General features: G+C 37.7%; 1 protein-coding gene across 2 annotated transcripts in view; it reads right to left on the bottom strand.

The window, feature by feature from the left end:
• NUBPL (NUBP iron-sulfur cluster assembly factor, mitochondrial) overlaps positions 1–15601 on the bottom strand; it is a 340914-nt gene extending 325313 nt beyond the window's left edge. The window contains exons 1-3 of one of the 2 annotated variants that reach the window (XM_069105984.1): positions 15396–15601; positions 13587–13734; positions 4427–4461 (exon numbers count right to left, since the gene is read on the bottom strand). In XM_069105984.1, the coding sequence (XP_068962085.1) occupies positions 4427–4461; positions 13587–13734; positions 15396–15506 (294 nt within the window). In that variant the 5' untranslated portion in view covers positions 15507–15601. The remainder of the gene's footprint in view (positions 1–4426; positions 4462–13586; positions 13735–15395) is intronic. The other variant, XM_069105985.1, reaches the window with a different exon arrangement.
• Positions 15602–16915: the final 1314 nt, after the last annotated feature.

The following is a 16915-nucleotide window of genomic DNA, read 5'->3' on the forward strand; positions in this document are numbered from 1 at the left end:
CCAACTTTTTACAAAAATTACAACTATCACTACATTAAATCAATTAGAAGTTTCATAATTCTAAAGCTTTCTAAAATGTATTAAATCAGTTCATCAGAACAATACAGTAAACCAGGCAGCTAGGTGGCACAGTACATAGAGAGCCTGTGATCTCTGATCTTTTGTTAGACCAGTAAAGAAGACAGGGCTGGTCTAGAGTAAGAGACAACAGAGACACAGTCCAACTGCTATGCTGGTATTCTCGAGAAAGTAAAAGAACGGAATGAAGGTATCCAACATGCTGAGTGTTTCTTCTATGGATGATTTACAAACAGACAAGGATGGGAATCACACAAGATAAGAGAGATGAAAATGTACCAGTGGAGACTTTCCACCCAGCATTCCTAGTGTAAAGACATCACAAACTCAGCAAGTTTTCTAAAATGACACATGACTGAGAAAGTGTGGTGCAATGGATAAAGAGCTAGCCTCAGAGTCAGGGAGTTAGGGTACAGGTCACCCTATACTGGTTGTGACCTGGACAAAAGTTACTTAAACTTCTCCAAATCTCTCAGCAACAATCTAACCTTCTGATTGGCAGAACAGTGGCTGATCACAGGGATTTTCTTACAGTACTGAAATCACAGATTCAGACAAACAATAATAATAATAAAACTAATAGTAACACTTTATACTATGTATTATGTTACTAGGCACTATGTTAAGCACTTTACAATTATTATCTCAACTGATACTCACAACAACCCTGGAAGAGAGGTGCTATTATTATCCCCATTTCACAGATAAGGAAACTGAGGCAAATAGGTTAAGTGACTTGCTCAGGGTCACACAGTCAGTAAGTGTGTGAGGCTGAATTTGAACTCAGAACTTTCTTGACTCCAAGCACAGTGTTCTCTGCACTGCACTACCTAGCTATGATAATAATGTAATGAGTGATTTTTAATAAATATACAAGAACTTATAAGTCCAAATGAATGTTGTACTTCAAAGTCGTGTGCTTTGGAAACAATACACTTAATGAAATGATGCTGCCAATATTCAAAACATTTTTGGTGGAAAAGCATGATAAGACTGACCAAACAACGACTACCCCTCTCTGTTTTTAAGCAACTAAACCTTGTCAATGTCCTTTACTGGGTATGTTAACCAATGTACCCTCTGAATTTAGCCTTCACCACTGGAGGAGGATTTTAAAAGAAGGAAAATAAACAGAGCCTGATTTACTAACTAGATGCAATCATGCATCTAGTTAGCCTCTCACTTAGGAGCCTTCAGCATCCAGTCCAGTCCTTTCTCATGTCCATCATGTTTGCCTGGTCCCTTTCTGTCTGTGTACAAGGAATGAAAATGCTTCAGATGTGGGGCCTCGTGCTCAAACTCACTGCAGGCCATGCTGAACTTACCAAAGACTTTAAAAAGATCTTCACAAGCAACTTATGGAACAAAATATTGTCATGACCCTTCAGAATACCTGCCTCTTTTACCCTCTGAAAAATGTAGTGTATATTCATGTATTCCACTCAATCATATGTTCCATTCAATGTAAATATGACTGGGCCAGCAGAATTAACTCTAGAGGAATTCCCTAAAATCAGTATTACCAATGCTGATCTTCACCAAAGTAGAATTCAGATACCTAAAGATAAACCTAGGCTCTTTGCAAAAATCCCACTCAAGTTCAATACTGAATTAAAAGAACACATTACTAACATAATTCAGCTCCACAGATATGACAATCATAGCCAAAGTCAAAGTAGAAAAAAACAAAAAGGATATCCACCTGGTTCTTGGGTTCTACATCAAGTGAGCCTAACAGTTTAAACACCATGGTTCTCAGCGATAATATCCCAACCAGTGTGAAAAATATCCTTCACAAACTGGATAGACACCTTTCAAATACTGTACAAAAAAAAAAAATCTGTCCTCTGGTCAACAATGCTCTCAAGACAATAGACCAGACAGACAGTGATCCCCACCTGGTAGATAACATCTGACATATTAAGGTTAGTGAAATGAAATGAACATCATTTTCACCAAAAAGAATTATTTCCTGCTTGTAACTTCATCTCTAGTTGGGAAGATGTTCCAGACTCAAGGCTCTTGATTTAAGATGCTGATTTCCATAATGAGTAGACAACTGATGACTTTGGATTTCAAAAACTCTTTCCTACTTGGTACCCCTCTTAAAATAAAACCTTTCTTCTTAGGGGTGGGATTGGGGGTGGGAAGGGCAAGAGGAAACCTGAATTAGAAGACCTGAATTCAATTCCTGGCTCCATAATCTATCAGTTATATGGCCGAGGCCAGTCATTTAATATCTACAGTCCTTGGTTTCTTTATCTGTTATTATGGGGAGGAGAGGGTTAAAACTTGTCCTGTTTATAGAAGAGTAGAAATAAAGATCTAATGAGATTGTGTATGTGAAAGCACTTCATAAACTCACTTTTATACAAAAGTATGTGTTTATAAAGTACCTTCTCTATAACCCTAACCTAGGTAACATACATATATTTTCTTCCATTTAATAGATAAGGAGACAGAAACTCAGATAAAATTACTTGCCCAAGGTCACCCAGCTAAATTACATATCAGAGACAGAATACAAACATGTGTCCTGACTCCAAGTCTGGCAAGCACCTAACTATACCATAATGTTCTACAAAGCATCATATAAGTATAATTTATAACTGTAGACAATTTAGATGCCACAAAAGAAAGTCAGCTTTATAATTCACTGTCACAGTAAATCTCCCTTGGCCTAATATTGTTTTTCTTTTTCCCATCTCTCCCTGTTTCCACTCTGCTTAACACAAAGACTTCCTCTACCAGGTCTGAGGGATAAAAAACTAAGAGAGAGTTAAAAGGAAGGATGAAGAATCAGAATCCAAAAAGTTCCCAACAGGAATGAATTGGTAGACTAAATCTACTAAGATTAAATATAACAAGGATAAATATTAAATTTCTCACTTGGGTTAAAAAAAAAAACAATTTCACAAATACAAGATAGAGGTAGGAGTTAGCTAGAAAGCAGTTCAACCGAAAAACACTGGGAGATTCTAGTGGACTGAAGGCAAGCTCAATAAGTCAACCATAAAATGTGGAAACTAAAAAGAAAAAACCTAAGCTATGTTGGGAAAGGCACAGTTTTGAGGATTAGGGAGTTAGTTCCCTACTGTACTCATACCCTAGTTAGACCACAGCTGAAATACTGAATTCACAGTCCTAGGTACCATATTTTAGGAAAGACAGTGATAAGTTGGAGAGAGTTCAGAGTAGGGCAACCAGGACACTGAGAAGCCCCAGGATCCTGACAGATGAGAAAATCAGCAGAAAGAACTGGGATTATTCTAGTCCAGAAAAGAGAAGTATTAGGGCAAAAGTTCTTAGATTTCAGGGGATCAATGAACTTAGGTGGAAAAACAATTAAATTCTTATTTCCACTAATCTCTAAGCAAAATTTAACATTTCCTTCAATTTTTAAATAACTGAAATAAATTGAATGAAATTAAATAATTAAAATAAATAATTATTTTAAAACATTTTAAGCAGGGGTCCAGTTTCACCAGACTGCCAAAGGGCTCAATGACACACAAAAAAGGTTAAGAACCCTTATATAAAAGGGACATAAAAGTGGTCATCAAATATTGGAAGGCTTATAATATGGAAGAAGGTTAGACTTGATGTGCCTGTCCCTAAAGGGTAGAATAAGAATCAATAGGTAGAAACTAAAAAGAAATTGAAAAGGTTTAATACAAGGGGGGAAAATACTAACAATGAAAACTATCCAAAAGTGGATTGAGCTACCTTGGGAAGAAATGGATTCCCCATCCCTATATGGGATGACTCAGATGACCTCTTGTGGGGAAGGCTAAAAAGTTTTACTATTTCCATCTATAACTCCCAAAGATGAGTTATGTCAGCATTGAGCCAAGCCAAAAGATCTAGGAAATTAAAACTACACAAGGTAAGGGTTGGCGATGGGAACCAACCAATAAAGAATGCTACTCTTTAAACAACATGCTACTCCTTATGCTAGAAGAAGCTAGGTGGCACAATGGATAAAGCACTGGGCCTAGAGTCAAGAAGACCTGAGTTCAAATTTAGCCTCAGACACTTATTAGTTGTGTGACCCTTGGCAAGTCACTTAACTTCTCTTGGCCCCCATTTTCTCATCTGTAAAATGAAGATATAATAGCACCTCTCTCACAGGGTTGTTGTGAAAATGAAACGTGATAACATATGAATAGATTTACAAACCTTAAAACAATATATAAATTCAAGCCAGTACTATATTATTGTTTCTTAAAAATGAGAACATTTTTCAGTTACTTGCACCATACATAAAAAACATTAGTATACTCATTAACTCTGACTTCTTTCAATTTTCCAAAAATTTAATGGCATTCCCATTTATTTTCCTACATACCGAATCATTTGCTCCCAAAGCAAGTGCAAGATTCACTGAAAGGAAAAAAAAAAAGAAATTTCATTAATATTTTCTTATACTTTTTGAGACATTTTTATATTCAAATGCTTATAATGTGATAACCAAAGTAGGAGTAATTTAAATACATCTCCCTTTGCTTTTTTAAATCACTGGGATTGGAAAATAGCATGGAAAATAGCAGTAAATGGTGATTTTCAAATATAACCATCATACGACTTTACCCAATTTTGAAATTTTAAATAAGGTATTCAACCTAGCAAAAGAAATTTCTCCTGAAATTTGAATTGAACATTTCTCTTGAAAAAGTTATCAGACTTTTTTAAAATAGAGAACTTAATGTGAATGCTTTCCAGGAGCTCACTGCTTATCATTGTGAGAAAAGTGCCTACATCACACTTGATTATCAATGGCCATAATCCTATCGATTTTTTAATATGAACTCTAGGTACTCTGAAAATTATAAATGTCTCATTTATGACGACCTTTTTCTATGAATAGTTGGCCTAGATTCCTCCCTCCTGATCCCCAGACTAAAAATTAATCATCTGACTGTCCTATCTCATTATCCATCCCCTCACTGACCCTCCTCAAAGACAGGGACAAATCTCTCCCGACATGGAAGCCTATGGCTTCTCTTATCACTTCACACTGGGTAGATAGTAGCTTATTTAGCAGCAAGGAATGGGATTCTGTATGACTCCAGCAATGCCACATTTCCTTTTAGCTTCTGTGCCTAATATAGGAAAAACGTTCTAATTGCTCATTAGGTCATTGCCTTCCATAGACACAATGTCATCAGAGGCAACGGGCCATTTCTGTCATTTATGGGCTAAAATTTGGGAGATAGCACAGGTATCTAACTGCTATGCACAACAGGAAAAATGTGTTAGCATTCCAAGCAGCCAACTTACAAATTAACTCTGGGAACACATGTTTGTGAGTTCTGGGGACCTCTTGTAACAAAGGGGAAAGTAATAAAGAAACAGACCTATATCCTTGTCCATCCAACCTCAGAATTCTTCTACATCTAAAGAAACTATTGTATTCCAATCAAGGCATGAAGGTGACATTCTGAGGAAGAGTGAACAAGAAATATACAAACATGGAAAAATGCATTATTACCAGAGTAACTACCAACTTCTAAGGCTTTAGTATCTAGAAATCGTAGCTACTGAGTTATCTTCAGTTGTTAACATTCTCTGCATTCCTACAGGCCCTGAGACATAGCTAAAACACTCCTCCTCATGTGTCACTTTCAAAATCTTGCTGTTGACTCATTTTTCAGTCGTGTCTGACTCTTCTTGACCCCATCTGGGATTTTCTTGGCAAAGATACCAAAGTGCTTTGCCATTTCCTTCTCCAGCTCATTTTAGAGATAAGGAAAGTGAGACAAACAGGGTTAAGTGACTTGCCCAGGGTCACATAGTAAGCATCTGACACTAAATCTGAACTCAGGAAGTCAAGTCTTCCTGACTCCAAGCCTGGTACTCTAAGCACTGTACCATCTAGCATCTTATCTTCTTTCAAAGCTCAGATCGGGTGCCACTACCTGTGTGTACTTTCCTGATTCTCCCTGAAAGTTTATTCTCCCTCCTCAAATTTCCCTAGAGTACTATCCCAGTTTCTCTTTTGTTGCATTACCCCTTAGAAGGTATTATCTGTATATGTACTTATCTGTGTATATACTAGACTTCAAGTCAGGAAGACTTCAGTTCAAATTCTACCTCAGTCATTCACTAGCTGTGAGACACTGGGCAATTCATAACATCTCTGTGCCTCAGTTTCCTCACCTACAAAATGATTATAACAATAGGACCTATCTCTCAGGGTTGTTATGAAAATTAAATGAGATGACAAACGTAAAGATATTTGTAAACCTTAAAGAAGTGAGCACAAAATATGTGTATATATGTATATATATATACACATTTGTTATTATTATCATTAAATTCTCAGTAAGACTTAACCATAAGCTTCTTCAGAAAAATGACTAAGATATTTTTCATCTTCAAAGTCCTATTGCAGGGGAGCTAGGCGGTACAGTGAATACAGCACTAGCCCTGAAGTCAGGAGAACCTGAATTCAAATCCAGCCTCAGACACTTGACACTTAACTAGCTGTGTGACCTTGGGCAAGTCACTTAACCCCAACTGCCTTGCCTTCCCCCGCAAAAGAAAAAAAAGTCCTACTGCCTAGCAAAGATCCTTAAAAGTGGTAAGCATTTAATAAGCATTTATTGAGGAAGAACCAAGCCAAGTGAAAAGATCAAATATTTTAATGTTAAGAGACAAAAAGAAAGTCGAATCATTTACATTTTTTCTCTATCTAGGATAGGAGTTCTTAACCTGAGGTCTATGGACCTGTTTTTGTTTTCATTTTATTATTTTGATAACTATTTCAACATATTTGGTTTCCTTTGAAATTCTATGTATTTTATTTTAAGTATTTAAAAACATTCTGAGGAGTCCATAAGCTTTACCAAACTGTCAAAGAAGTCCATGACACACTAAATGTTAAGAACCCCTGATCTGATTATATATATATATATATATATATGTACATATATATATATATATATACACACATACAGTGAATTGAAGGCCAAGGTAAGCAAAGAGATAGCAAGGTAACACCTGGCTACTTCAAATGAGTTCAAGTCTCCAAATTCATACACAGTAGATATCAGAAAATATATAAGAAATTGCAACCCTGGAGGACAGACCACTGTATAGGAACACTGGAAACAAATATGTCAATTTTCAAAATAAAGAGAAAGGTTTCAGAAGGCACAGACCTATGAATTTTAAAAGATGCCCAGGAAAATTGTAGGACAAATTACTAAACAGATAGTTAAGGAGCACTTAAAAATGGAAGTAATGGGGGCTATGATGAGATTTGCTAAGAATATGTTATGCCCTACAAACCTCAATTACTATTTCAGGGGTAGGTCAGGTATCTGCCAGATATACTATAGCATATTTTGATTTCATCAAGGCATCTGACAAAACTTCTTATATGGAAGAGCCATGCACTGGGTGTTATTACAATTAGGTTGATTCACAGCTAGTTGAACAACTAAAAACAAAGGATATTGGTTAATAATCCATCAAGTCAGTTTGGAGAAGAATTTCAATGATACACTAAAGGGTTATTCTTTCCCAGTTAAATCTATTTATTACCAGTTGAAGATATAAGTGGCACACCTATCAACCTTGGAGATGACACAAAAGCTGGAATGGTGATAAAAAAAAAGAATAAGGTTTCCAAAAAATCACCTGAGAGGTTAAAACGAACAAGATAAAATTGAACTCAGATAACGATAGGGAGTAGGCCCCCAAATACACCGGTACAAGGAGCTTCACTCCCTCTACTAATGTAGATCAGCAGTCTCTGTAACTTACAGTCTGAGTGACTATAGCCACAGCTCCTGGAGGACTGAGATCACACAGCCAGTATGTGTCAAAAACAGGGTTTGAATCCAAGTTTTCCTGGCTGGATACCCGTCCACTATGTTATACTGCTTCTCACAGGGATAAATATGCAAGAAAGAAAAAGATGGGTGAAACTCTGACTTAGGAGCAACATATGAAAAAGAAAGAGAAGTGACCTCAAGATCAGTGTGAGCCAACCTTTAATTTAGCTACTTTCTATGCAATCTTAGGCTGTGCTAATATCTACAGTATCATGAAAAAAAAGACAGCCTCACTGTAGTCTGACTAATCCGACCACATCTGGAATATTATGCTTAGTTCCTAGCACTGCATTTAAGAGATGCTGACAGAGTAAATCCAGGAAACACATACAACATTTAGAGACCATGTCATTTGGAGTATAGTTGAAGAAACCAGGGGATCTTTGCCTAGAAAAGAAAATACCTATGTGAGAATATGATAACTATCTTTAAATATCTGAATGGTGGCCAAACGAAAGCAGAATTAGATTTCTATGTAGTTCAATGGACATGTCCAAAACTGAAAGCTGGACAGCCACAGATATCAAGGTTGTTGTAGAGGCCACTCTGCAATGAGTTTGAAACTGAAAGCGTCTAAAGTCCCTTCCAACTCAGATTCAAAAGTCCAGAATATAATTTTAAAAGAACTGTGTATAAATAACGGAATGGAACTATTGCTACTATAGTTCAAAAAGCTAGACAAAAAGTTCCACACTCCCACACAAAGCTGTTACCAAGTCCATAAGTTATGTAGAAAAATGAAGAGCAATGTAAACACATGCTAACACTACAATAGTTTATCATAAGGTAAAATTTTCACATCTCAAAAAAGTCCTTCCCATCTAATGCAAATTAAAATCATGAAGCTTGGGGAAAAGAATATTAATTGACTGACTTTGATGAATTGATTGACTGGTTTGATGAATTAATTAACTAGTTTGATGAAAAAGCATTTATTAAGCACTTACTATGTGCCAAGCAATGTGTTAACTGCTGAAGACATAAATACAAAAAATTTTAAAATTAAATAAAAACAGTCTCTGTCCTCAAGGATCTTACTACATTATAATGGGTTCGATTTCATAAAGGGGACACTTAGGCTGGAAAGTTACAGAGATGGTGAGTGAAGCCCTGGGAAAGCAGATAAAGACATTCCATCTAGGAATAATGGCAGGGCTGATATGATTCAGGGTTCATGGTACCAGAATTAGGGAAGGGAAAGCAAGCATTAGGCAGATGTCAAAAGCTACCTCATCCTAAACTTCAAAAAAATACATAATTATCTACTAATAACAAACACCTTTATGTTTCTTAGAAGGAGTGCTAAACTCTTAAGATACCATCTTATAACTCACAGAATGGATGGTCTGCCTTAACCCTCTAGCTTTTCCCATAAATCTCCTTTCACCCTCCCTTCAGCTCATTGATCGCATCCCTTCCTTCTTATTCTATTGCTCTTTTTGAAAGCAATAAGCTTCGACTTGCCATAGAAAGCTACAATTTCTTTACTCCTTTGTGGTCCAAATACTGAGCACAAGTTTTGGAAGCATTTTGGAGGAAAAAAAAAAGTTTAATGTGAAGGCTAGCAGAAGAAAGAAAAAAAATACCTGAAGTTGGAAATTCAATTCAACAAGTATTTCTTGAATGCTCAAACTTTACCAAACACCGTGTTGGTGCTAAGTATACAAAGACAAACATGAAAACTGCCTCTTCATTCAAAGAGTTCATATCTCTACTGAGAATACACAATATAAAGAGATAAAAGTAAATACACAATATATACAAAAAAAACATTTATTGAATTCACTAATGAAAACTTGAGGTCTATGAACTTTTTTTTTACATATGTTGATAACTACTTCAATATAATTGGTTTCCTTTGTATCCTACATATCATTCTAAGACAGGGTCCACAAGCTTTACCAGACTGCCAAGAGTCCACAACACAAAAAAAAGATTAAGAACCAATCTCCTGGTATAGAGGACAAACTACATATTGAAATAAAAACTAAAAAGTTCTAAGTTTGCCAGTAACTGACTTGATAGAAAAAGAATCTATACTAAAGCCCTTCTCCAATGCCTAATCAAGGCATAGAGCTAGGCCTGAGTTCTCAAAGATTTTATCTGTGAAACACAAAGTCTTTGTCAGTTACTTCCAGGTTCAAAAGGTTTAGGTACAAGGTAAAATCTAGATTGTATATTTGCTGTATAAAGACCAATCCAGATAAGCTTAGAAAACCTCTGAACTAGGGAGGGGGTAAGAATTGAGAGCTCTGTGACTGAAGAAATAGCCATACTCATAAAATCACAGATCCCTGAAGAATGGAAAGACAAAAGCCACATGCCCCTTTCATTTTCTGAAAAGTTCAACTCTGGGAAGCCACAAACCCTTTTCTCAGTAAACGTTATCAGGCTTGGTTCTCCTCCAAGTCCTGCCCCTACTTCTCCTCTTATTGGGGTTTCCAAAGGTAGAAAGTTCTCAAGTAAAGAATGGAGAAATCTGGGGCAGAGCCAAGATGGCGGAGTAAAAGAATGTTGACATTTTCATTAGCTGAAAAGCAGATTAGATGGTTCTGAATTGGTGGCTTAAAAGTAATCAATCCAATTCAACAAAGTATTAAGCACCTACTAGGAGACACTCTTACTATAATCAAAGACAGGAAAAATGATAATAAATAATAACATGCCATTTATTAATATGGTCCCAACCCATCTTTCCAGACATATTTCTAACTGCTCACATTCCTAAAACCTTTATCCCAGTCAAATCAGTTTATTCTTCATCCCTAAAACTCATCTTATACTTTTGTAACTGTAGACTTTTTACATAAACTATCATTTTACCTGTCTCACTTTTCTCGAAACAGCGAAACCTTACCCAACTCCCAAATTACTCCAGGCTACCTTCCTACCTGTGAACTCTGATGGCATTTATCATTCACTTGCTGTTGAGTCACTTTTCAGTCATGTCCAACCATTCATGACTCCATTTGGAGTTTTCTTGGCGTCGATACTGGAGTGGTTTGCTATTTCCTTCTCCGGCTCATTTTACAGATGAAGAATCTGAGACAAACAGGATTAAGGGACTTGCCCAGGGACCCACAACCAGGAAGTGTCTGAGGCCACATTTGAATTCAGGAAGATGAGTCTTTCTGGTTCCAGGCCCAGCACTCTATCCACTATGCCATCTAGCTGCCCTGTCATTCACTTAACAATTCAATTATTATTTAGTGTCTGAATTATGCATTTAATAATTCAATTCAAAAATGTTTCTTAAATGCCTACTGCCTTTTCATTGTATCCTAGAGATTAGCACAGCACCTGACACATAGCAGACCCTTAATAAATGGCTGCTGACTTGATTTGACAATTGTATACCAGGCACTGGTATAAGAAATTAACAATGTACTGCCTAATAACTTTCTAAATTGTACTGAGATGTAATTTTAAAATAAGAAATATGTATTTCTTAAGAGTTTTCACTATTGACCAGCTGTTCTTCCTAAGCATATCTCTGTCCCTTAGTAACTATGATACGTTCCCTTCTGCTTTTCCTGTCTGACCACTCCTCAGTGTCCCTCGATGGTTCACACTCTCTAAGTGTGAGAGTTCCCTAAGGATATGATCCTTGACCTACCCCCCCTTCTCTTTTTTTTGTTTTACAAAACATCTCAGTTACTCCCATGGGTTCAACTGTCACTCTGCATACTCTACACACAACTCCATAATCTATATATCCAGCTCCAAACTCTCTCCTGAGTTTATCACATCTTCAACTGCCTGCTAGACATATCCATAAGGATGTTCCACTGGTACCTCAACATGAACTCATCATCCCTCCAAAACCTGCCTTTCTTCCCAATTTTTCTATTCCTAATATTCTAATATTGGCACACTGTAGTATTACTCACAAAGGCTTGCAAAGTCAGTTAGTCAATAAACATTTACTAAACATCTACTATGTGCAAAGCACTGGGGACAGAAAAAGAAACAAAAGCCAACCTCTGCCCTCAAGAAGATCACAATCTAATGAGAGCGACAACAAGCAAACAAATATGTACAAAGTACACACAGGACAACAAACAGGAAATAAAACAGAGGGAAGACACTAGAATTAAGACACGTTGTCAAAGGCTTCCTGTAGAAAAAGAGAAGTAATCTTTGACTCTTCCTTCACCCTCACCTCCCACATCTGTTCAGCTGCCAAGTTCTGTCCATTATCTCTCAAATCTATAATCTCCTCTCTTCTCAAATAACCCCTACTCTAGGGCAGAGCCTTTTTAACTCTGGTCTTTACTATTCTGACAGCCTCAAGAAGGTCTCCTATGCTCTAGAATCTCTCCTCTCCAAATTAGCCTTCACACAAATGCCAAGATCATCTTCCTTATGCAAGTGTCTATGTGACTTCCTTGCTGAAAAACCTTCAGTTTCCAGGAGAAAATCAAATCCTTGACAAGGAATTTAAAGTCTACAATTTGGCTGCAACTTACCTCTACAGTCTTATTCCACATCACCTCCTTCACACATACTACATTAATAATATTTATAATAAAGGCAGCTAGGTGGCACAGCACTTTAACCTGGAGTCAATAAGTCCTGAGTACAAATCTTGCCTCAGACACTTACTCAGCTATGTGACCTTATGAAAGTCACTTAAGCACTCTCTGATGCAGCTTCCTCATCTGTAAAATGGGGATAATAATAGCTACTCCCAGGGATGTTGTGAGGATTAAATAAGGTAATATTTATGAAGTATTATGTAAACCTTAAAGTGACATATTAATGCTAGCTATAATTCTTATAATATACTATATATTAAATATGATATATCAATTATAAACCTTATAATAATATAAGGTTTTCAAAGTGTTTACCTATATTATTTAATTTGATTTTTCACAACTCTGGAGGTAACTGTGAGATTATTAGCCCAACTTTACAAATGAAAAAACTGAGGCTGGAGGAGGTTGGGTACTATCCCCAAGGTCAGTTGATTAGTCAAATGACATTTATTAAGTACTACTATTTGCCAGGTACTGTGCTGAGCACTGGAGATATAGCAACTAATAAGTGTCTTGAGGCATGATTCAAACTCAGATCTTTCTGATTCCAAGTCCAATGTTCTATCACCTACAGCACCTACGTGCCTCACCAAGATGTTACATTCTTGATAAAATCGACTAGCAACTGTTCTCCCACCTCAACATGTCATTTCTCACCTACGTGTATTTGTGCGGGCCATTCTCAATGCCTAGAATCACTCCTTCCTCATCAAAATCTCTCTCTTCTTTTAAGGTTAGGCTCAAGTGTCACCCTTGCCCTGATCCCCACCCAGATGAAAGTGTTCTTTTCAGATCTGCTGGAGTGCTTTTTCTGGATCTCTCCTCTGATGTTTTCAAATTCTCATTTGTACATTTCTCAAGCACCCTCTAAGCCCACTTCGACCAAGGATTATGTATGTAATTTTTCATCTTTGTGTTCCCAGCTCCTAACATGATCCCTTTTTCATGGTAAGTTTAATACATTTATTTGTGTTGAAATTTTTACATCTTGTTTTCAAGATTAATGCTTGTTCAATGTTGACAATAAATATTAATAAATGATAATTTTCACAGTAGATACCAGTAAAATACTAAAATTAACATGTTCTTAAATCAGAAAAAGATCCCATATGCAATTTTAACATACCTGCTGTAGTAGATTTTCCGACACCCCCCTTTCCAGAAGCCACTACGATGACTTGTTTAACACCTTTTATAGGTTTTTGTTTTGGAAGTCCTCGAGCCATGATCTGTGCTCTTCTGTCTTTTAAGACATCACTGTCAACACCAGATGACTTTAAAAAAAAAAACACACACATATATATTATATATTTAGAATAAAATCATCAACATGCTTATCTATAGCAATTGTTTAAAGTGCTTGGTATGCAAAAATAAACATAGGTTAAAATTACTGACAGCCAATCATTAAAAACACTCTCTTTTTTATTCAATCTTGCTCTTGTCGACTACCTCAGCCTGTGGTCAGCCATAATTAACTCCTAAGGGAAAAACTGGTAAAAACTGATGACAATGATCATGGAACTTGAAAATTCTCAAATGGATGATATGAGATAGAAAATATGAAACATGTCTCAATATGAAGGTGTCTCAAAAGTCTTGGTGCAGTTTTAAGCTATTAAAGCATCAAACTTTTACTATTAAAACTTTACTACTAAAACTTTACTTTTAAGCATTAATAAATTAAAACTGCACTAAGATTTTTAGGACACCCTGGAGAGTGTGACTAAATGGAGAAAGAAGGAAACTATGTTACAATGAAAAGAATGCTTGCTCTGGAGTTGAGAGGGCCTAGTTTCAACCTCCCCCAAGCAAATATAGTACAAAACAAGTTTCCTGACATCAATGAATCTCAGTTTCTTCACCTGTAAAATGAGGAAGAACTGGGTGACTTCTGAGGTCTTTTCAAGCTCTAGATCTGTGAAAAACTGAGGGAAGAAGTTTCTAAAGGGTCTTAACTCTTCCAGTTTGTTCCCTATTCTTGAAACTCCTCTGAATACCAATTAAGTTTCATTTAATACATAGATTCCATTCTAACTGCATGGTCTGTGACCACCTACTCTCCTGTCTCCTATTACCACATGTCCTAGTTGAGTGGGAGAGAGATGCCTAGAAAAGGAATTAATCCAGACGACTCTACCTCCCATATCCCATGTTCATCATCTGTCCCTCAGCATGAGGAACAGTTAACAATAGTAGAGAAGAAAGACTCCCCAGTACTACAGGACTGGAGAAGCCAAAGTCAAGTTGGAGGCAAAAGGCATGGGTTTAACTCCTGATTCTGTCCCTTAGGATCCTGGACAATTAGAGTTAGTATTTACGGAGTGCTTTGGGGTTTGCACAGCCACAACAACCCTGGGAGGTAGGTGCTATTATTATACCCATCTTACAAAGGAGGAGACTGAGGCAGAGTGAAATTAAGTGACTAGCCAAAGGTCACACAACTAAAGGAGTGGCTAAGGTCTTATTTGAAGTCATGTCTACCTGAATCCAAGTCCTAGTGTATCCACTGTGTCATCTAGCAGCCTCAAGTCACTTTTACATCTGGTTTCGGTTTCCTCATTGGTAAAATGCGAGTGGCTGCTTGGACTAAAAGCAAAATGGGTGGAGGGGGCACTAGGTGTCGAAGTGGATAGAGCTCTGGGTCTGGAGTCAAGAAGACTTATCTTCCTAAATTCAATCTGACACGCATTAGCTGTGTGACCCTGTGCAACTCTTTGCCTCGGTTTCCCCACCTGTAAAATGAGCCGGAGAAGGCAATGACAAACCACTCCAGTATCTTTGCCAAGGAAATTCCAAATGGGGTCACGGAGAGTCGGACATGAACAGAAAACGACTGAACGACAACAAGCCTGGACTAGGTGACTTCTGGGTAAGTAAAAGACAAAGTGTCTAGTCCCCCAGCGCGCCCTCGTCCCACAGTGCCTCTACTGACCCGCGGCCGCCAAGGCGAGGCCGGGATGCTCATCGGCCACGCCGAGCGGCGGACACAGCCCCGGGGAGAGGCCGCGGGGAGCAGCAGCAGCAGCCTTGGCCAGGTCCCCATGGCCTTCGGTCCATCCGGCTCGTGCTCCTGCAGCTTGGAGGTGACCAAGGCCTCGGCGCGCGCTGATGACGTCAGGTAGCAACACTTGGCGTCCCCGCCCTGGAGACGGAGGAGGCGGTGCTTCTTGTGGGGCGGCCGCCCTGTGGTGCATGAACTCTGCTGCTTCGGCGGTGCCCAGGGCTGCTGGCTCTTGCCCTTGTCCTCAAGTAGAATCGTTTCTTCTTGATCCGAATACTGATGACTTTCGTCCTGCGGGGTGTAGGTCTAAAATAAATGCTGTCTCCGAACCTTATCTCACATGGCTGGAGTGAGAAATGCCAATCATGTGTTCACAACAGGGCCAGTCCACCCAGCTGAAATGAGGAGCTAGAGGCCATGAACTAAGGGTTCTGGATGCATTAAATAATTAACTGCGTTATTAAATAAGGCTATTAATTACTTTAAATAATTGATAAATAAGTCGATAGATAACTGAATAGCAGGGTAATTATCAGGAACCTATGGCAGGAATAGGAGATTTTAATGGCAATACAAAGAGAATGACAAAGCAGAACAAATTTTTTTTTAACTTTTATTACTCTGAACGTGACATTCACCAACAAATATTAGTATTTCCATATACAAAGATCAGAGAAGATTATATATTAAATTGGGAATCTATTACAACTTCCTTTTTTAAAAGAAATGGTCATATTATTCTGAATCATATTATTCTGAAGGTGACATTAACCAACAAATATGAGTATTTCCATATATAAAGATAGGAGATTGTATATGAAACCAAGAATCTATTACAACTTCTTTTTTTAAAAAGGGAAGAGGGAGATGCTGCAGATGTGAAATGTTACATTACTTTCTGATGAGAATACTATTTTTATGGAAGAGATGATAGAGGTGGGGACCCCAAATATGCAACAGAGCCCATGTGTGATAAAGGCATTGTACTTGTGGGTAGCTCAAAGGAAGGCAGAAGAGACATTTCTAGCTTCTTTTCCCCACACCTTTCTCCAAGGGAGACTTTCATTCCTGACAGGAGGGGAGGCAGGAGGTTGGGACCAGAAACTACCCTGCTCTCTTCAGAGAGAAGGGGGTATCACCCTAGAAGTGCATCTCTCTGCTCCCTTAAATATTGTTCATCTAGGAAATATGATTTGGTTCCATCCAACTTTTGGTTACCTTGTCATTTGGGGGCTGTAAGGGAAGACGCCAAGTTCTATTTTCAAGATTTTACCCCTTTCCCACCTAATACTGGTTCCACAATGAATACATATAGAGAATAGCAAAGAAACCCATTTATCCAAATCATAACAAAGTAAATCAGAGAAGGTATACATATGAAAATATACACCAGACAATACAAAATGAAGGCACTCTCCCATTAGCAGGGAGATAACTGAGCCCAATCAAAT

The sequence above is a fragment of the Petaurus breviceps genome, unplaced genomic scaffold (genome assembly GCF_028583685.1).
Source record: "Petaurus breviceps papuanus isolate PSGF00001 unplaced genomic scaffold, PetGlider_PUasm1.0 77, whole genome shotgun sequence".
Lineage (NCBI taxonomy): Eukaryota > Metazoa > Chordata > Mammalia > Diprotodontia > Petauridae > Petaurus > Petaurus breviceps.